Raw genomic sequence first — 22,567 nt, 5'->3', positions numbered from 1 at the left:
CCAACATGGTTTATATGGAAGAAAATTTTCAGAGAAAATGCATTGATCAGATTCTGAAAGAAGAAAAATCCTACAACTTCCTATAGTAAGAAGCATTCGTTTTGATATCACTGCACTCATAAAAAAAAGTCACTTGTGTAAACAGCTACTAATAACACAATAATGAATCGCTGGGCAAAAAAAATTGTGCAAAAATATTTGACTTTTAACAGCAACTGACCTCAAAGGATAAAATAGTGTTCTAAAAAGTTGTCCATTGTGATTTCCAAATGCTGCCAAACAGAATTTTCGTACAGTACTGGCATGATTGTACTTAGTTGATGAAGTTTTTTGTATGAACACAAGTGGTCACCAAATTGTGCAGTCGTTTTACATAATTTGAATATTCCTGTTCTGACTCTGGCTTTTCCATGCATTGCTAGTTTTGGAAAACATACTTCAAATTGGTAGAAAATCAGGAATAATTGAGTTAGTCTTTTTGCCAAGAGTTGACTATACTTCTTTCAGATCTGAGCGATCTGCAAAATTTTCACCTTTTAAAAAAAACAAAAAAAAAAAACAAAAAACAACAAAAAAAAAAACCAAAAACAAAAAAAACCCCATGAAGCTACACTACCACCACCCAAAAAAAAAACACCTCTGTGAGAACGTTTGGCTTGCATTCCATCCTGAATCTTGCATTCTATGCAGGATTTCTTGCATGTGGAGCAGGGGAGGGGGGAGATCACCAGAACGTTTTGTAGAGAGCCAAAACGTATGTAAAAATAACTTGAATTTTCTTCCCCAAGCCTAAAACTGTAAGTCTCTGTTTTTGATCTTATTCTTACAAGGTTTTCTATAACTACCTCAGTTTCATTCTAAATTCAGACTTCATTTTGATGAACAGAATTATTTGTTCAGGAGCATCTAATTTGTCTTGGCAGAAATAGAAAATACTCTGAAGCACTTGACCCTTAGAAAGTTTCAGCAATCTGAAGTTAAAACTTTACCTTCTTTGCAAACTAGTTAGACCTTTCTGCTATTAATGACTCTGTCATCATTCTGAGCGTTTATTTAGACCAAAATTATTAATGTTTTTGTTTCTGCTCGCAATCCAATCTTAGCAGTTGGGGTAAAATGCACTTAGCCATTTAAGGGGTTCAGAATTATTAAAAATGGAAGTGTATCTTTATTCTTGCATTGCATCAAAATAACTGGAATTTAAATGTAATGTCTAAGCTAAGTTTACTGATGATTAAAAACACATTGGATACTTACTTAAGCATCTGCTCCAGCCTTTAGCAGAAGCCTGCAGAGCTGGTTACACAAGAAAACTTAGAGATAGATGTTGCTATAAATCCAATGAGTACTTACTCTACTAGTAATGACAACAGTAAACAACAGTTTTGGTGAATACTCTTGGGTAAACAGTTCCTAATGAAGCTCAAGCCTTGCAGTCATCAGGGTGAGAAGCAAAGAAGACATTGGTTGGGTCTGCTCTCATGAGAGGGAAGGATTCACTGAAATACTGCACAAGTACGACCTCTTCTCTCCCTTCTTTGCCAAACCTCTGTTTAGGGACTAGAGATAATTTTGCTTGGTGTGAGACGGCTGCATTGCTTTGAATCTTAAAGGCTTTCCAGCAATTCTTGCTGCATTCTACATTCTTATGCACACTCTAAATTTGTTAATGAAATGAACCCCGGAGGACACTTAGTTTTTTATGTCCTGGACTTCAGGTATTCAGTATTTTTCCTTTTGATCAGCCTTTTGGAAAAGGCAGTAAGGATATTCCTATTCTAATCCCCTCTATGTTCAGGAAAAGATCAAATTCTCCTATTGCTATATCGCTTGCACTCTGTTATTTTGACAATAGTTGAAGTAGCAAGCAATGTGGAAACTTACTGCAGTGTAAAAGAGTCACTGCTGAAAATTTGACCATTACGTAAGGGGATGAAAAATGTTTATTTTGTTTTTAATGTTTGTAGTAGCAAAAAGGAGGAAGAATCAATATATTTCATACACTGGAAGCAGGAACTGTAATCTTATATAGTATGCCTGCAGGGTAATACCAGATTAATTGGAGAAGTGGGATTTGTCCGCTGCCAATCTACTCCACTGCTCCCTACGATCTGATTGTTGTGACTGTCCCTTAGAAACAGATTTCAGGCTTTAAGACTGTAATAGTGTTACTGTGCTGTCTTATCTAACACCTGTAGGACTTGTCAACCTTAAAGCAGTAATGAAGTTCTAGTTTTCACCTTGGAAGTGTCTACCTTCTCTAATGGGGAAAAAAATTGTCATAACAAAATACGGTATCTGTGCTGCTTTGTGGTTTCTTATTAAAGTTGAAAATAAACATAACTTACGTTAACATAGTCAAATGCAAAAGCTAGGGGCCAGTATTTTCAAAACTGAATTTTTGAGTTGCCAGTTGATGGTTATAGCAGTAGAGTTCAGTACAAATTGGCAAAACTGTCCAAGAACTGGAGCTAAAACAGAGCCATGGTAAGTAGCATGTTATGATCACTCTGCTAGTGTCCACTGCCTCGGGCATATCTGTACAAGCTGCTGTCATTACAGTGACAGGCCTTCATTAATTAAATACATTTGTAATGTTTTAGTAGACACTCTGCTTTTGACAAAATTTTTCCTTTATGCAGCTTTAGGAGTCAGCATTTCAAGAAGATGGTTCCAGGTATCTTTAAACGAGATTTAATTTGGTGTCGATAACTTGAGATAACTTGCTCTAAGGCTGTTTCAGTCTAATGATATTCTGCAGTAGACTTTCTAGTGATAGGATCTGACCCTTGGGATCTCAGTCTGTCAAAAATCATTCATTTTAAAAGTGTCATTAGCCTTTAGAGATGAGAATTTTGACTATTGGGCCATCCTTTCTCATAAAAGTCTATGGAAATTTATAGCTATATTCAGTAAAAAAGGAGCCTTCAGCAGGAATTGAAGTAATTAGTTACTCAATAGAGTAAATTAATCCGATTTCAGTACATCAGATCAAAACAACAAGAGTTACTTATACAAACCTGGCCAAGATCTTGATCTTACCGAGTAGTTGTAGGACAAATTTGTATTTGCAGAAAGGACGCTGAAACTCTTAGAATTGTGGCAGTCGTTTCTGTTTGATGTTCAAGGCCTCTATTCCTTAAACCTACAGCTGCTGCAGGCTTAGGCTTTCCGTCTAGGAAGAAGTGAAGCTTTGTTGCAGCTCAAGGTCACATTTTGGTGACAAGTAGGTTGCCGTACCTGTCTGACTCAGCAGATCAATCTATTAGAGAATTAAACACCTGATAAGGTAGGTTGGAATCTGGCTTATCTCAAGCATGTCAAAGCAATAGAGCTTTTAACTTAACATGTGGAACTACATCATCAGGTGGCTCTACCATGATTGTAGCCTCTCCATGACTCTCTCTTGCTTCCTTAGTTGTAGCGGCACTGGTGCTCAGGGGATGATTCCTTGGGCTTTAAACCAGCTCAGACTGGCCAAAACCAAATTGCACAAGTTTTCAAAGTGTTTTTGCATGAACCAGCTCAATATGATCAGGTGAGTGCTAATGCAAGGAAGAAGTAGGAAGGACAAGTTCAAGGGGGCAGAGAGCAGGGAGGTGTGTAGGATCATATTGAGATAACCTTCTTTTGGCTGGGCTTTAGAACCAGAGCCTATGGAGAAGGCTGATCAGTGAAGTTTTGGATGAAAATACGCATAAACGGCTAGGACCTGGCTGAGGAAAATGCATTGTGCACTGGTAGAGCCAAGCCCCCAGATCTTTCCCTTTTTGTCACACTGGTTAGTTTAAAGTAGCCACTGTTGGGGGAGTAGAAGGCTTTACTCTGTCCTATCAAAGGCATAATTCAAAACTCTCAGTGGCCAAACACAGATGCTTACAGAAAAGTATAATGGGCAGGCATGTATGTAGCAGTTTATTTGTGAAGATTTCTTGACTGAGAGGCTATAGCCTTTTCTGTGAACGTCTCTTGTCTTCTCTTAAATGCCTCTAAGTTTCTAGAATTCACAACCTGCTCTGGCTGAGTTCCACAACTTCACAATGTCACATGAAGCACACTGTTCTGAAAATTAGTTTCACTTGATGGCTTTCCCTTCTTCTTGCATTAAAAAACGCAATAAGCATGTGATCCCTGTTCACCTTTTCCGTACCACTCTTTCTGTTTCTAGGCTGAAGATCCTTAGCCTGCTCAGTTGCTCCTGGGGTGGAGATTGCTTGATCATTCTTACTGCTTTTCTCTATTTTTTTTTTTCCTTTATTATTTGGGTTGGAAGGGTAGTGAGTGGAGGGACAATGGTGTATGTGAGGTGCAGGTATAAAGCTGGAAAAATAGATCCAGATATAAATCTGACACTGATGTTCTCAAGGTTCTCCTTGCTCACTGAGTCTGTTTGGCCTGCTGTATTTTTTACAAAGTGGTATGTAAAAGGTTAGCCTCTGATTGTTTTTCAACAAGTGAATGAGAAAATTGTTTGTCCAGAATTGACAGAAATGTGTAACATGAGAAACATATCGCACTTCATGATAAAGTTTAGTTTGATTTTGTCAAATAGTATGCAGTATAAAGATGCTTTGTGTGAGTACGAGGCTTTCTTTACAGCCCTCAACTCTCCTGTTACATAAATTATAGAAAACTCACAAATATATGCTCCTGTACAGGTGGCTGTACTAAAATCTGCCAGTCTGCATGAGACAGAGGTCTGAAACTCAAACATGAGACACAGAACACAACTTAATTGAAGCTCGTCTAAAACTTGCAAGAATATGTAACATTTAACACATATTTTGGAAGAGAATACTTAGTCCTTTTCTTCATATTGATACTTAATTGTGAAGACTAGCAACCAGAAAAAAAAAAGTCACCTGTCAGTTGCCACGTGATACAGTACATACGGGAGCAAAGTGGGGAGACTGCAGCTGTCTTTCCTTTCTTCACTGGGAAGTGGCTGCAGACATGTGATAAAAAGGAGGTAGTCAGAGAGACAAATACTAATGTTTGCCTTATGTACATGCAGTCATCTGATATTCAAGTTGCAGTGCTCAGTTTGTGGATCCGTCTTATGTATATGCCCTGCACTTAACTCTTTATAAGAAGTGCTTCTTTGATAACTTAGTTTGGTTGTCAAGACTTTTGTTGGTTCAGTGTGGCTTTAACATATAATGTGGCAGTGTAGTCTTACGTGAAAATAAGGGAGAACTAGGAATAGACTAACATTTTTAGAAACGGAATTTTTAAAGTTAGTTTGCAATTAGAAATATACAGAATCACAGAATGGTTGGGGTTGGAATGGACCTCTCAGGATTACCTAGTTCAACTCCTCTGCTAAAGCAGGGTCACCTAGAGCAGGTTGCACAGTATCGCACCGAGGTGGGTTTTGAATCTCTCCAGAAAAGGAGACTCCACAGCCTTTCTGGGCAGCCTGTTCCAGTGCTAGATGAACTAGATGAAGTACATTGAAACATAACTGGGCATTCCTAGGCCTCAAGAGACTCAGTATGCTCTAGCTATTGGAATACCAATTTAATACAGTTTCTGGTAGTTCTGTTTCTTCAGGTTGTTTCATGCACTTTGATCACAAAGTTAATGACACTTATCTGGTAGAAGATTTAAGATTTGCATAGCACACAGTTAATATTCCTAATCTTAAAAACTCCACTAGCACTGTGTTTTGTGCCTTCTATTTTCTGCTAAATACAAATTTGGAAGTGGATCATTCCTCGCTTGTCATCTGTTGACTGCCAGTTTTTGTCTGGTCTTTAAAATGTTTCCAGAACTTATGCTTTGAGGTTGGGTCTTGGCCTGGTGTGCTAATGTAGACTCTCAGAAATATGCTGAATGGTTCTTCTCAACATAGAAGCAGCTGTTCATCATTTACGATTTTAGTTGAGGGAAAAATCAGCTGATGCTGACATTGGATCACAAGTTTCTTTTGATTAAAAAATAACGTTTATAAAAATTATCATGTCCTGTGTTTGAACTGTATTTCCCTTTCTATCTCCGTTTCTATTTCTCACCTCCTACATCTTCACTCTCACTCAAGTTCAGCTTGCTCTTTCAGCTGCTGGGGGTTCCTTTCCAGAGGCTGAAATAAATTGCATCTTTAACATGTAAAACATGTTGAGAGAACCCCTAACAGTATGGAGTCCTGGGAAGCACATTGTAGTAATTATTTTGTTTGAAAAATCCTGGAAGTGTCTAATGGAAAGATTTTTTTAAAAAGATTTTAAAGATTTTAAATAGTTCCTTGTTACAGCTTCCATGTCTGATAAGGTTGTCAGATAAACTGAGCTTGACCTGTAAAATGGTATAAAAAGTTTGTGAATACTTAAATCTTCTAAAAGGTCTGTTTAAGAACATGGTACTAGCCAGTCAGCTTTTGGAAATACAAACTCAGAGAAATATACTAGTTGCTATTAAACTGAGAACTTACCCGTTACTGCCTACCTAGTGCTATCAGATGCTACAGTTATGTCTAGATAATCAATCACAGACAATTAACAATAGCATTTTGGTTTCTGAAATGCTGTATTTGATGGTGAATACTCACTGGTAATGAGTAAAATACTCTTTAATAGTTGCCTGTGCTGCATGGGTGTAACGAGGTGAATCTGAATTAGAGAGCAGCCAGCCATTGTGTGTGTATTATCATCAGAACTGAACTGTTAAATTTTTGCTGAGTCAAACAACTGAACATAGCACCTTCAGCCATAGCTCAACGTAGACCAGAGGCAAAATAAAGTAGCTTAAGCTCTTTGACTGTAACATTAACTTCCAAAGTAACGTAGAACCGCTTACTACTTTGATTTCTCTAGTTTCAGATGAAGTCATCTTCCTGTATGAAATAGAGTAGGGCTGGGGAAATAAATACAATGTAGGTAAACCAAGATTTTACATTTGAACTTTAGGATGTTAAACCTTTCTTTTAGCATTCACAGAACTGCTACAAGGTTTTCAAACTCCACTGGTAAAGAGACCCAGAGACATGCTTTCCAAGCCAGGGAAATTTGGGGTTAGATACCTGAATTTGTCACTGTGGGCTTCTTACAAAAAAGGTTCTGATATAGTTGAGTAAAGCTCTGTTTTGAATAAATGCACCTCAGTGTTGAGGAAGAATTTCGTTGTGTATTTTCCTGGCCGGAGGAGCATGGTCACTGTAGAAGTTCTGTGTGGATCCTTAATTCTTTAGTGCCCAAACTAGTGATGTTTTCAAATAGTTTTGTCGAAGAGTGGGTGGGCTTTTTTTCTGTTTGCTGGCATGGGAAAGGATTGACCCGTAATCATCCAGTGGAATAATCTGCTGTCTCCTGTAGGAGTTACTTCAGCAATATCAAAATACTGTAGTGATATCAGTGTTAATTCCCACTCAAGTAGGGATAGCAATTCTTACCTCTGTCGTGTATGATGTTTTTTTATAGGCCGCAATCTGCCTTGTGTTTGGGGCAAAAAAAGGCTGGGAAGCAGAATTTTAAAAGCTGTTCTACTTCCTTTTCCCATTCTTCCTCCCAGTGCCTGCTTTGACAATGTGTGATGCTAAGACAATAATAGAACCCACAACAGCATCTAAACTTTCATAAGTACAAAAAAAAAAAGCCTTCCCAACTGAGAAATGTATCTCTTTAACATTTCAAAATGTATTCCTGTGAGCAGCGGACAAAGAACAAAACATAGCTGCAGAGGGAAAAATTCTGAAAGAATAGAATATGGCTAAGGAAGATTTACAAGGCAGGCAGATTTTTTTTTTTTTTTTTTTAGGCAAGATCCTGCTGTTTTGTTTTTTGGAAATGGCAATGAGAGCTATCAACAGCCAGGAAATGCTCAAAACAGACAAAATTTGTGACTTCTTTCAATTTCTGTGTGAAGATAGACACATGAGAGTTATTTTTAAAAGCATGTGAATCTCCTCAGAGAGCCTTGTTAAAGAATGCATTCCATAACCTAGATTCTTACTCTAGGATGTTTTGAGGAAAAGTAAGTATCTTTTAGAGTAGCATTTCCTGAATGGAAGATCTCTGCAGGTTAAATTCTGACAGACAGGGACCAACTGCTAGAGTCCAGCAGGGTTGGAGGACAGCATCAGAGAAGAAAGAAGACTCTCAGAGGAGAGGAAAATATAACTGGTGACTATTGAGGCAGAACAAGGGAAGAGGAAAGCAAAAAGTGTAGAACAAGAGAAGGAAACAAAATGTCTGAAAAGAAACACACTGAGGTAATAACAGGGCCCAGAGGTAGAAGAAATGAAGCAGAAATGAAAACATTGCTGGGTTGAAAAAAAAAGATGGGTAACAGGAAAGAAAATGAGATGTAAAATGTCTTACAAGTGGTGATTTTTTTTTTCTTTCATGTTGTATGAAAACTGCACACTGCTATGGAATTCAGAGTGGAATACATGTGGCATAGTTCTTGATTTAAATTGAGATTACTATGTATGTACGTAGAGGCCTACGTAGGTGGTGTTCCACATGATGTGCTTTGATAGCAATGGTTATACAGACTTCAAACTCAGGTGGTGCCAAGCAACAGCCGTGCAACTTTGGTGCTCTTGATGGGGTGTGCATAAGTTCATTGTAGAACAAGAGCCAACTCACGATACAGCAGAGAAGCCGCCTCTGCCTTTCCACATTTCTCTCATAGCTGCATGTAGAAGACAAGAGAAAAAAGCTCACAGGCGCTCAGGGCAATCAAGCCTCATACAAACCTCGTTTTAGTTTGCAATTTAAATGTCACCTTATGAGCAGTATCTAGGGCTGCACACCACCCAGACTCCCCACCAACTGAACTGATATTTATGAGCTTTAAAAAAATAATCTTCTATTTTTGCACTGGTTTCTTTTAAACATACTTTACTTAAAGGCTAAGCTCTACCAAAGCCTGTTGCCTGGTTTTAATGAGGTTTTATTAAAATTCTACTGACTTTAATGGTATAAGAAGGGGAAGTTTAAAATGGATTTTTATTTGCACAGTCCTTCAGCATGGACCTTGTTTGTTTCCTCTCTTCTTTTGTTTAAAAGGTAGTGGCTTTTACCTGGTCCTTGAAATAATACACAGTATTTTTTATATCATAACTGGTTGTTCCCTGTTACTTTGGGTTATGAGACGAGAGCTTCTTGAACTGACTTGCTAGAACCACTGTAATACAGATGGACCTTGTCAGCTCTCCCTTTTTTCTGTTACTGTGCTTCTCGAATGTTCAAGAAAAAAGTGTAAGGCTCCTTTGTGTGGTCATATGAATGTTGCTTTCTCCAACTTACAATGCTAATATTTGAAGTAAAACTTCAGTAAAGAAGAACTTAAAGTATTGTAAAAGTATTGTATATAGATGGGACTATCAATTCAAGCAGCATGTATGTTTGGGTAAAATGGAATTTTAATTAAGTGTAATTAAGAAGTGTGTTTGTACTGTCACAAAACAGTAATCTAGTAAAACTTGGAGTGATGGATCCTACAGCTTGGATGGTGTATGTTAATATTCAGACATGAGCCAGCAATGTATGCTTGCAGCTCGGAAAGTCAACTGTATCCTATCCTGGGCTGCGTAAAAAAAAAAAAAAAAAAAAACCGTGGGCAGCAGGTCAAGGGGAGGTGATTTTGCCCCTCTGCTCCGCTCTGGTGAGACCCCACCTGGAGTACTGTGTCCCGCTCTGGGGCCATCAGCACAGGAAAGATATGGACCTGTTGGGGCGGGTCCAGAGGAGGGCCACAAAAATGATCTGAGGGCTGGAGCACCTCTCCTGTGAGGACAGGCTGAGAGAGCTGGGGTTGTTCAGCCTGGAGAAGAGAAGGCTCTGGGGAGACCTTATTGTGGCCTTTCAATACTTAAGGGGGGCTTATAAGAAAGATGGGAACAGATTTTTTTTTTTTAGTAGGGCCTGTAGCAATAGGATAAGGGGTAATAGTTTTAAACTAGTGAGGCTAGATATAGGGAAGAAGCTTTTTTACAGTGAGGGTGGTGAAACACTGGAATAAGTTGCCCAGAGATGTGGTAGATGCCCCAGGTTTGATGGGGCTTTGAGCAACCTGATGTAGTTGAAGATGTCCCTGCCCACTGTGGAGGGTCTGAACTAGATGACCTTTAAAGGTCCCTTCCAACCCAAACTATTCTATGATTTTTAGAAAGAAAAATACAGTTGTTCAGTAATGTCTTAGAAATAAATAATAAAAGTTTTATGGCCTTTAAACTCTTAGTGTATTCTGATTGAATTGTACTTGATTGACAATAGGCTATTGGAAATCTCAGTATTGGAGATTTGCTTTTGTATCACTCATTACGATTCATGAATGGGATCCAATTTCTTGGGAGAAGTGCCTAAACAGTATCATCTGCCAAAGTTACTTGAATCACTTTAAATCTATCTGTCCTTGTATTGTATTGCATTATAGCTTTTTTTTTTTTGCAGTCCTTAACCTTGTTTGAAATCCACTGTCATTCTAATATGAGTGTAGTCTTTGAAACTTTTATGCAAGCTGTTTTAAATCTTCATTATTTTTTTTTAGTGTACATGGATGGTGTTACCCAAGATATCTGACAAGCATACATTTGAATATTTGTGTATCACAAGTTTAATTTTAATTCAGTTAATGAAGCACACAGAACATCTCACTAATATGGTCAGGATGAAACAGCAAAGAAAAAATTTTTCAACCTTTCCCTTTAGTTAAATATTAAACACCAAAGGTGTTAATATTTTGTTTAATAATTAAAATTTGATTTCAATGTCTGTCTGCTTTTATGCAAAAACCATTATGTTGTATTGGGATATGCTGCCCATATGGTCCTAGCAAAGACCGCAGGCAATTTGGATAAATTGCTCACACAAGCAAGGCCTCAAGGATGTTTACCTAGTGAACTACATGTAAGGGATTGAGAAGGTAGAGTATATACAACGTGGGGCCAAGCCAATGAATGAAAAAGAAAGAGAAAAGCCTGAAGTAGCAGTAATAAGAGAAGCTGAGCTCTTAAGACAGGAAGGTGCTTTAGGAAGTATTTAATCTCAGTAACAGAGGCAAAACATTTTGTTTATTAAAATAACTGTTATTGTGAAAGAATCTATTGTGGATTAGGTTTGTCTCTTTCCCCAAAAACTAATAAGTCTTTCTTCTTTATGCTTCTCTTCCTTCATAGGGATTGGAAAAAGGTTACTTCCGTGTGAGAGGGAAAATGCTTTCAGAAAGTAAAGATTCAGCAACATATTTTCCTGTACCTTATGACCTGCCCCCAGAACAATACGGAAGCAAAGGTAAGGTCTGACTTCAGAAGAAAAGTAGGTGTATTATATATGGAGCAAACTAATTTGAGTAACTGAGTCATTTGAACACTGCTATGTTCCAAAGCATTATTTTAACATTCTTGTGGTATGACTGCATTTGAGATTATATCAGTCCCACGCTCTGCTTACGACCTCAAAGAAAGCTACTGCATAGTCTTTTGGTTCTATTTTTTTCTGTATTGTTGTTTAAGTTTTGAATCAACAACCTAAATATTATTTTTGCATTCTGGGATTCTTGTATGTATTAGGAAAATAGATACTCTTTATGGAATCAAAATGTTTTTCTGCAGAACTAATGGGGAAAGGGGTGTTGAAAGAGGAATGTTTGGAAGAGAGCAGATGTGAGGGGGAAAAAAAAAACCCAATCCTTGGGAAGTGGGGTGTGAAAGAAATAGCATAGAGCAAATGTGAAAGAATTGCTGCAAATCAGAAGAAAGAAGAGTAGCTTTTGAACCATTCTGTATTTTGTAGTTTCAGACTTAATTTTCTTGAAGATTTGTGTTGGAATCCTCCTTGGAGGGGTGGAGGGGATGTATTTCATAACACTTGAAGAGATTTACCAAATCTCAACCTTTTCAGCTTCTGAGACTATCTCTAGAACATGCAAATCAGAAAAGTGATAAGTTAAGTGCTGCTATGGGGTGATGATGGCTTGAAAACCTAAAAATACATTGAGGATAATGATGTTGGTGTGCAACCTGCAATATTTGGGAAGAGTACATTTTTATATTTTTGTCCTTAAAACTAGTACAAAAAGATTGTAACTAACTACTTTTTTTGAGAAGCCGTGATCTAAAAAGGACATCATCTGTAGCAGAGCTTGAAATGATAGAGACTAACAAAGAGTTCAGGAAAGATAGCGTTCATAGTAACTCAAATCTTCCTCTAGATTTTTGAACTAACAAATGGTGTGGGGAGAAAGAATGTTTAAAAGCTAAGAAGTAAATAGACTTAGAGTCTTATATAGTAAATAAAAGCAAAGACACATCACTTCAGGGTGACTGAAGAAGTCCCCCAGCAGGATCAGAGCCTGCTAGAATGATACTTCCTGTAGTGAAAGTAAGTATGCTTTGGCAGCATCCTCTTGATTGGGTGGCCTGTAGTAAACGCTTACCATGAAGTTTCCTTTGTTTGCTTGACCTCTGATTTTTTTTCACCCGTAAGCTCTGAACCTGTTCATCGCTGTTTTTCGAACACAGCTCTGTGCAGTCAATCCACTGGTTGACTAGAGGGCAGCCCCCCTGCCTGTCTTCCTTGCCTGTCACTTCTGAACAGTTTATACTCATTGATTGCAGTGCTCCAGTCGTGTGACTCATCCCACCAGGTTTCAGTGATATCAGTTAGATCACAGCTTCCTGGCTGTCGAGGGCTTCCAACTCCTGTTTGTTATCCATCCTGTGTGCATTGGTATAGAGGCACTTCAGCTAGGCTGTTGACCCTGTCGCTTTTTTAGAGGAACAAGCACTAATTCCTTTGCAGCATTTCACAGGTGTTTCCCTGTCAGTTCCTAATGCATCAGCTGCCCCTGGCTCGTCTGTGTTGCTCAAAATTCCATCCCTTTCTGCCACTGAGTCCAGATTACAAATCTGGCCAGCTTGTTGGCGGAGGGGCACTTGCCTCACTTAATCAGGTGAATCCCATCAGCTCCCAAAAAAACTGGCTTCTCACAGGTAGATCCATGATTATAGAAGCCTAAACCTTGAGTATGGCACCAGCTACACAGCCAGGCATTCACCTGTTCAATACGATGCATGTTACTTTTGTAACTTGCAAAGATGATTTTTCTGCTTTAAGAGCTTACTATTTACCTAAAAGAATTCTTAAATGTTATCTCTGTTTTCCTAGAGAAAAAATACTGGTTCAATGTAGAAATGATAATGCAATCTATTATACTGGGGTTTTTTTAGTATAAAACACTTTGTCCGTTGAAGTACTGTTAATGTTGTTTCAGGGAGGAGGGGTGGCAGGTTGTGCCTGGGTTACTAGCTAACTAAAGGGGGAGAATATATTACATACTATCGTTGTTATTATTATTGACTTGGCTTTCAATTCTTCTTAAGAATGTAAATGGTCAGGTATCAGCTGATGTTCCAGTAAGTGCTGTGAACATCTACACTTGTGGATGAATTCTTACGTACAGCCAGTTTTAACTGTGGTCCTCTGGGATGTGTATGCCCTGTCTGCTTGGTAACTAATGCTCAAACTGTTGTTTTTTGGAAGGTTTTCCTGAAAGGCCATACTTAAATTTTTGGAAACTTTAAAACCAAAATTAAAAATTAGAATCCATGTGTATTCTCAAGTGTGTTACATATACTATCTTCCTTGTACAAAAAATTCCTGCATTTAACCTACTGTCAGCAAATTTTATGCATATTTCAACTAAATGTAAAGACTTTTTTCCAAATAACTTTTTTCAATTTTTGCATGGAAAGCTTATTCAAACCTTATTCAAAACTTATCAAAAGCTTATACAAATGAGTAGAGAACTCGTTTGTCTGTAGTTCAGCTTCTGGGTCTCAGCTTTCTCCCGTGATATGAACAGATGTCAGAATTCAAGTTGTCTAGGCTTTAGCAATGCAAGCAAAATCAGCTGCCTGTGCCTTTTCGCATCTCTTTCCTGAATATTCTGTTTCAGTTCCTCAGCCTCCTGATTGAAAAGATGTTTGAAGAATTCCCATGTTACGAGATGGACTCATGAAATAATCTGTCCTTAACAATACAGTTAATCAACTCCCAAAGTCTCTGGAGAGTGATATAAATAGACCTATTTTTAATAAAGTCTTGAGAAGCAGAAATGCAGTAATTACCCTTTCCCTAAAGAAACCATATTGACTGATCCCTATAATTGAAGGGGAAAAGACTCGGGGGCATTTTCCATGAACTCATATTCTCTAACCATGGGAAAGCAAAGTACACATCACTTTCATATAATCAGAAAAATCCTATCAGGAGCAGGAAGGAAGAGGAACAGGCAAAATATTGCACAGATGATCAGGAGCAGGGCCATACATTTGCCTTGTAAAGTTCGAAGTAGAAGATAAGTATACCAAAATATATTGTTTTTTCTTGTAGTTGTGCAAATTCAAATCTCGGATCAGACATACTTAATGTTAGAGAATTGTATTATTATATAATGTAACAAAGTGAAAGAAAAACATTTCCTTAGTTTGTGGAGACAATTTAATTGCAGAGATTTTTTTGGCATTCTGTCACAATGGCTTTCTGTCATATTCATTGGTTTTAGACCTGCCTGGATGCAGCCCTGAGTAATGTGCTCCAGGCAATCCTGCTTTAGCAGGGGAGTTGGACTAGGTGATCTCTAGAGGTCCCTTCCAGTTCTGAAAAATTCCATGATTCTAGCGTGAAAACTGTTAGAGCGGAGTAAATGCATCTTGAAAAGCAATAAAATACATCTAAGGGCATACAATGATAAACTCATCAGTAAACAATGTAAACAATCTGTCTGGTTTCAGCCATAAGAATTCATGAGGTTGATCTGCAGTCTCTTGAAGTCCATTAAGATCAATACTAATGAAATAATTTGGTCCCTGTCCTACTTTTCTCTCATCCCATGTAACAGGAGGAAAAAAAAGCACAGAAGACTTGCCCGCCTCTCCCTCATTAGTTAGTGGGCTTCATTCTAAAACTCAAGTTTAGGCAAAACAGAAAAATAGGATCTCTTGGAGAAACAATCATGAAGGTTTTCTTCCTCTTCTTCCAAAGATTTCTAAAGAATATAAATTGAGATCATTGTGAGACAGATAACTTCTTGGTTTTGCACTGTGTTTCTCTCCCAGAGAGCGATGGATTATCTTTCACTAGTACATAATCATAGGCTAAGCTGTAGTCACTGAAGAATGTATTGATGTGCTTTAATATGTCACTGCTAGTGTAATTATGACACATCAGCTCTGTGACACATATGTAAAATTTTCCTGTTGGTTTCATTTAGTTTTTAGCTGTATTTCAAACTTGCACAGAGCTACATTTTACTATATATGGACAGATAAACTCCATCTGCTTGTGCCAACCAGAGTCATTTCATCTTCCTGAAGAGAACAAAGAATAAAATTTAACTGGATCTCAAACCATAGTTGGTAGCAGCATAGTCACCTCAAGTTGAGGTGAGAAGTTTGTAAGATTTCTTCTGTGAGAGAAATTATACCAGAAATGTTTTCATGTGAAGTAGCTCATTTTAACTACAGAGGGTGATATTAAAAAATAAAAATAAATTAAAAAACCCACCAACACAAACCACAGCGTAATGCTCAAAAAAATTCTTTTTGGACCTAAAAAGATTCAGATATGTATTGTAAACCATATTGTTGTTGTATTACAGTAAGCTTCAGTATTTTGGACTACTTCATCTGCTTTTTTTCCTAGTGAGTTGCACTTAACTTTCCAGTTACATTTAAGTGTGACTAGGTGTCTGCTTAATTGGCTCTGTTTCCTGCTTTTTTAGGAAGACCTCAAGAAGTGAAACATTTCTGAAATGTTTCTCTGCGTTATTATTATTATGACAGATTTCAGATTTATTTATTTCATGCACTTGTTACGGAACTCTCTTACAGCGCTACTGAAAAGGGGATGAGCTAAAAATACATTTATGAACAGTTCTTTGAGTTACTACTGGATTACAAGGCAGGAATTTATATAAGCTTTTTCTGAGCTCTTAGTTAAAAATGCTCTGGAACTGCTTAAACCCTCTGGAAGAGAACCCTGTAAATTAGGGAGGGTAAGTAATTTCTGATAAGTAAGTTATTTCTCATTCAGTTTTCTCTATGGTGTATTTATTTAAATCAAAGAAAGAAACTGTCTATTCAGTTGACTGATAGTATACAGAAAATAATGTATATACAAGAAAATAAGATACGTTCCAGCTCAGTTCAGATTAATCTAAACTTGGAGTGAAACTACATATTGTTCTCTATTATGCCAATTATATGACTTACATTAGTCTTTGGATATTTTGCTCTTTGTTGAAGATTTCTTCCCTCAAGTTATTCTAACTATTTGTTAAAAGGCATTAAAAATGTATTTCATTATTTTCCAGTGGGAAAATCTATTTTACCCTTGGTAACTGGGTGCTAAAGCTGTCAAATCTCATGCTATGAGAGGCTGGAAGAATGGTGGACAAATGAGATGAAAATTTGCTTTAACTCAAGTTGAAGCATTGTGGAGAAATGAACAATCCACTTAACAATTCATTAGTTCTCTAGCTGAAGTTTTCAGCCTCTGCCAACTGTGACTTCATTTTCTTAAGGATGCACAAAAGGATCTGTAACATGTCTTACAGGAACAGCTCTCTCCCTTGTGAAGGGCCCTGCTCACTGTTCAATATTCCATTGCTACACCTACATAGAAGAGCAATCTGTCCTTCGCCTTGTAACTTCAGATATTGAGTGCTTGTACATCTTGTCTAGTTTTCAGTGACTGTAAGAGTGACTTGAGAGTATGGTGAAATTACACTTGGTAAATATTTATAGTGATTTCAGGAAACTAGTAACACTCCATTTTGTGCATTACACGTAAACTGCTGTTGTGTTGGATAAAAACAAGAAAAATATCAGGGCATATTTGCCTCCAGTTCTGGTAGGTTTAGATATTTGTGTTTATCCTGTTATTTAAAGAGTGGGGATAATTTCCATTTACCCTGCCTTCTACTAGTGACAGAGTGCGTAAAAGAAGAGATCAGTGTTTTGTCCAGCTAAACTAGAGGAATCCTTTATTACTCTGAGCGCCCTTACAGGGACCTGCTGTATCCTCAGGAGGTCAGAGAAGTTCTGGGAAAATGTCACTATATGTGGTCTCTACCTTTCTCCCACCTTTGTTTTTTGTCCAAAGTTCTAGAATTCTCCACTTTCTCTGTCAAGTAATTCAAATATTTTTGAAGAAATTAAGAAAGAAGACTTCTGGGCAAGTCATTCACACTTTTCAATAACCTCCTTTTTTTCTGATTAATATTGCATAGCTACGTGGAACCTACTTTCTAGAGTTTGAAAAAATTCTACTGGCAGCCTCTTATATGAATTTTCAGAGAACTTCAAGTCCTCTCAGTATGCTTAATATGGTACAAACTCTAATACCCTTTCTACTGAGAAGATAACAGCTAGAACCTAGTCTTGTTTCTAGTGATAGTAGTACATTGCATAGAAAATATTTCACTTATTTAACACTCAGAGCAATGGTAAATGTAAATCTGAGTATGTTTAGAAGTTTAGCTTTCCATTTTTTCAAGCAGCAAGTATACATTGTCATTGTAGTTCATGTACCGGGGCAGGGTGCAGGGGTTGGAACCAATCTCAGTCTGTGTTGGCATCTGTTTCCTTCCTAGGTGGAACCAAAAGCATTGTTACTGACTGGTAAACTTGCCATTTCAGATAGATGCTCTCTTAAGATAACTTGATGTGATTCTGTGACACCAGGTGGCCTCCCCGAGTTCAAGTGTAACATTTGAGTACACAGCAAAGCTTTCTTTCCTTCAAACAACATGAAGAAACTAACACTTTGTATGAGAAGAAACTCGAGTTACAGAGTCACCGTTTAGTTTGCCTGCTTCTATGTATTGTTTTGATAGTGTTACAGACTTGAACACCAGAAGAAGCCACTAGGTTTTCTGATCTGATTTGCCACGTGTTGCTAGCCAGTTTCTTTGAGCTCAGAGCTTGTGTTTGGCTAAGAGGGATCTTCCAAAATACACTTCGGATCCTTAGTTGAGAGCATCGTCATGAGACGGCAAATTTGCCAGATAGTCAGTATTTTGCTTTAATAGTTGGTCAACCCAAGAATTTTAAAAAGCATTTAATTTTGGTTATTCTTTTTCAGGATAGAGGTATGATGCCCAGTCTAGTTGTTAAACTTACCTGTGGCTTGATCAGTCTTCTGCAGAGTGCAAAATTTGTAGTTGAAGTCTGAGGAAATGTAACAATAAGTCTTCCTAACAGATTAGAGTTAAGGTTGCACAGAGAACTTTTACGTGGGCATTTTTCCTTTAGTCTGTCTCTTCCCAGCTGTTTTAAATTACCAGCACAAAAGAGTCTTACTACACAAGATATACATAGCTTGCATCTTTCTCTTGCTGCAGGGAATAACATGCATGTTTTATATCTGGCAGTTTTAAAATAAAGATTAAGATTGTTCTTACTCTGAAGTGACAAAGGACCTCATTAATTTTGAGCAGATAACATTTGTTGTGTGAAAGGGAAAACTTCCCAGCCTCATGCAGCAGGGAGTAAGTTTGCCATGTTAGAATGTATATGTAGAATGACTTGAAGAACTCCAGTTATTTGTGACTAACCTTTCTACGTATATGAGCACTCACTACTTCAAAGCTATATTTTTCAATTGGTAGACTCATGAAATACTGTGAAAGATGAAGTAAGAATCCAGTCTCTGCATTTAGAAATCAATCAGGAATAGCTCTCTTCCAGATCTCCACTCACAGTGCAAAAGACACTTGTATTTTAAACTGTAGAAAGAGGATCACAAAGATGCTTTAATTATATTTTATACTATACTATTCAATTGCATGTTACTGTAATTCACAAACTTTTCTGGTTTTGGCTGTACATACTGTACTGCCATCTGTCATACTTAATGAGAACATGAAGCTTTGAGATGTCTTGCCAGCAAGTTTTTGACCTACACAATATACTGCATTTGTAAAATACTATTGTTAAAATTTGCAAAACAGCCTTGTACCACTGTCAGCTCACGTTTTCATATTCTGTAACATCATCTAAAAATGTGGGGGATTCTTTGAGTGATTAATCAGGTGTACTTGAAAAAACTTGTTTTGTTCTCCAGGGCCTGCCTATCTTTAAATGAAATGTGGTAGTCTGTTCAGTCGTCAGAGAATCTTTGAAAGTCTGCCTGAGTATAACTGAAGTAGTGCTTTGTCTGAGATTTCAGATAATCTTAAAGTAGCGGTGGGGTAGGAATGGCCCTGGTCCTTTTACTGTGTGATAACTCTAGTGCTAGAGTTCTGCTTATAAGTGAGGCAAGGAGGAAACGGTGGTACTGGGTCACTACATACCCTAATTTTGTCTCAACTGCACCTTCTTAGAATTAGTGTTATCAGAAATGAAGAACTCAACTTGGAAGGTAGGTAATTTGAACACACTTCAAAAATATATATAGTGGGACTATAAATAGGGAGCAGTTAACCTTTTTCTTTTCCCAATCAAAGGATTTAACTTTCAAACATTTGGCAGTCATTTTAGTGTGCAACAGTAAGCAGGTGTGGTCATACAGTATTTATAGACAGTCATTGTCTTTCTCTTACTGCTATAGCTTCTATTAAGTTATAAATAATTTTTAAATGGATCCGACATTTTAAAAGTAACTGTATTATAATTTTTTTTAGTAGTAGTTTTACACGTGGATTAGTAAAATATTATCAGGTGTTTTAGTAAACCAACAGCATCCCATTAATAGAACAAAGTTTCAAGTATGTTGATAGCTACCTTAAGAAAATTTTATTAAGATAACCACAATAAAAAAGAACTAAATTAGGGGTGACTGAAGCTATTTCTGTACATCTAAGTCTTCCTCTGCCTGTATGTTTTTGCTGGATGAAACAGGTGGATGGTAGCAAAGATAGATAGGTCCAAGCTGCATAATGTTCTCCAAGTGACACATTCCAGTGCTTGAGTGGGACTGGATTTATTCTGATGGCATAGATACACGTCAACAGTCAAATGTGAATGTATGCTTGAACTCCTCAATGCTTTTTTTGACATTTGCTTTATTCTGTACCCATCCTTATAACTATTAATGTTTACTATGTGGTAAGGTATTTACCTAAAATACAAAAGGTACACATGGCTTTCAGGCAGGAGACTGATAAAGAAGCTTAGGGGAATAACGGTGCTACTGTTTGGTTTTGTGGGGTTCTTTAAGAGATCACTCAAAGTCTAGATGTCCTGCAGTTGACCCAGAAACCTAGAGACATTTCTTGGCATTGCACTGTGAGTTAAGCACTATGGTTTCTTCCCGTTTCCGATGCCGTTTATTTTTTTGTGCACCTATCCACTGTAACCAAAACCTAGCCAACTACTTCTTCAACCTAGAAGTTCTATCATGATTTTAAATCAGGGGAAGATACGGATGTTTGCTTCTATTGTCTTATAATAACATTATGTGAAAGATGGCATTGTTGCACAAGCTGTTCTTTCTCTGATCACGTTCCTGTGACTTGTAACATCCCTATCAGTCTTCATAAACTACACGTAAAGTCTTTTTTCAAGTCAAGCAGATCCAATTTGTTGTAATTTAAAACATTTTCCTATTACCCTCTTAGTATTGTAAAAAGACGCTTTTGTAAAACATTTGCATAGCTGGGATACGTTTCACTGCAACATATGGAACTACAGCACTAGAATTAAATGCAGTCTAGTAGCAAGTAATAATGAGTCCTTGGTATGAATGCTCTCCCTGCCCCGTGTTTAGTTGATGTGGTACTTGTCACAAGTGTGCTGTTGCATAATTTATACATCACTTCATTACTGCTTCTGTTAATTTATTATTCTCCTTTTCTTGCTGTGGTAATCCTCACTTCATATATTGTGAGAGCTGTCACTGGATACTGTAAACTTAAAATTGGACCACAGTAATCATAATCAATAGTTTATCTAAAACTTCAATTGACAAGCATGTAGCAAATCTTCTTTAGCAAGTATACATGGTATATCATGTAGATGAGTAGCTTGGTTTTGATAAAAGAAATATTCCCATCATCCTTGGTACAATTCCGTTTAATCTATGTGTTGTACAGATTAATGTCACTGTCTTCCTTCAGGGCTCATTTTGTAGATGGAGAAAAAAAGCGGGCTAGATTTATGTAAACTTCTTATATAAGAAAAATCACGGAAAAGATTGAAGGAGTTTTCTGTGTATTTCAGTAGGAGTAACCTGAGAGAAGTAGAACAATAGCTTGGCTTTGCAGACCAGCTGCTTTTCTGCAACATGTATGTGGCAGGAGGAAGAGCCTAGAGCAAGTTGCAGAGCAGTTGGCTCCTGCTGCGTTGCCTTTTATCCTTCCCAAGAGTAGGAACTTCTTCTGTAGTCTGGGAAGTGGAGGGAGGGAACTGTCTGTTGCAAACCTCTTGCTCATCAAAAAATACAATGTTTGAAGCAGCAAGGTGTGAATTTGAACATCACAGAGTTCATGCAGGGTCATTCTTAGATACTGGATTCTCCCTATCCCTGTGAAAAAAATACATTACAGCACTTATTTTAATTCCATTGAGTTAAGAGATATGCAGCACAAATCTTGCCGCCTATGGGCCAAACCAAATTCGGCTGCATAATTGTTCTTGTATACTTGTCTGAAATACAGTTCTTTTACGGCTGGTGGGGAATTATGTTGGGTTACAATAATTATACTTAAAATAATATTTGGGGAAAAAGAAAAGCCTTTTGAAAACTCTAAATCTCACTGTTTTTACAAAATAGCTGAATAAAAATTTCCAGTAAACTGAAATTGCACATGAGGTTGTGTGGAAACCAGTAGGAGTTTTGACCTTCCTCTTCCTCCAAAGGGAGGGGAGGAAGAGGATCAAAATTTTACATTTAATAACTGATTTTGTCATAAATATGTTTTGGTTTACAGATCAGCCGTGGATTTGGAACATTCCTTACACTGACGCCCCTGATACACATGGAAATATGTGGGTTCCATCATGAATGTTTCCAGTGTTCTGTGATGTTTCACCTACTGACACTGAGCCTGCCACGTTACATGCAAGAGTGCTTATTTCTGGTTTTTAAGCTGTAATGTCTGCGATAATGGCTAATTTGTTGTTGAAAGAAACATTAACGTGTCGATAACAGGAAGATTCTTGGAGAATCTGTAACCATATTGCTATAAACGGACTCATAACACTGCATTTTTAAATACCTTTCTATATGCTGTTTCCTTACTGTGGTCCCTAATATGCTCTTCAAGATTAAAACAAGTGTAGACTGTTCTCAGAGATTCTCTCTGCATTTTTAGCTGTAACAAATTTAAAATCTACTGTTCTGTGAGACTGTCAGTTGGCCTCAGTGGCTGTAGTAAAAGTTACTGTATGTAAAATTTAAATAAAAATAAAGTCAATCTTGTTTATATATACTTTGTTCTGTCTTCTACTAAGTGTGTGCATTTCAAGTTGGATTGAACTGTTTTTCAATTATCACCTCTAATGCAAGCTCTAATATTTGCTGGTTTAGCTTTTTGCAGTATTTGGCTTCTCATCAGTTATTTCCTAATCCTCTTTTTTTTTTTTTTTTTTTTCCACCCCTTAGCAGACATCCAGGTACTA

General features: G+C 37.4%; 1 protein-coding gene across 2 annotated transcripts in view; it reads left to right on the top strand.

Moving 5' to 3' along the window:
• The window catches only part of TDP1 (tyrosyl-DNA phosphodiesterase 1), a 49,122-nt gene extending 26,770 nt beyond the window's left edge, over positions 1 to 22,352 (top strand). The window contains exons 15-16 of one of the 2 annotated variants that reach the window (XM_063333011.1): positions 11,120 to 11,234; positions 21,877 to 22,352. In XM_063333011.1, the coding sequence (XP_063189081.1) occupies positions 11,120 to 11,234; positions 21,877 to 21,950 (189 nt within the window). In that variant the 3' untranslated portion in view covers positions 21,951 to 22,352. Of the gene's footprint in view, positions 1 to 11,119; positions 11,240 to 21,876 lie in introns of those variants that run through there. The other variant, XM_063333012.1, reaches the window with a different exon arrangement.
• The last annotated feature ends 215 nt before the right edge of the window (positions 22,353 to 22,567 follow it).

This window comes from Chroicocephalus ridibundus, chromosome 4 (assembly GCF_963924245.1).
Source record: "Chroicocephalus ridibundus chromosome 4, bChrRid1.1, whole genome shotgun sequence".
Lineage (NCBI taxonomy): Eukaryota > Metazoa > Chordata > Aves > Charadriiformes > Laridae > Chroicocephalus > Chroicocephalus ridibundus.
The sequence above is the reverse complement of the archived record's forward strand: the minus strand, read 5'-3'. Positions and strand labels throughout refer to the sequence as shown.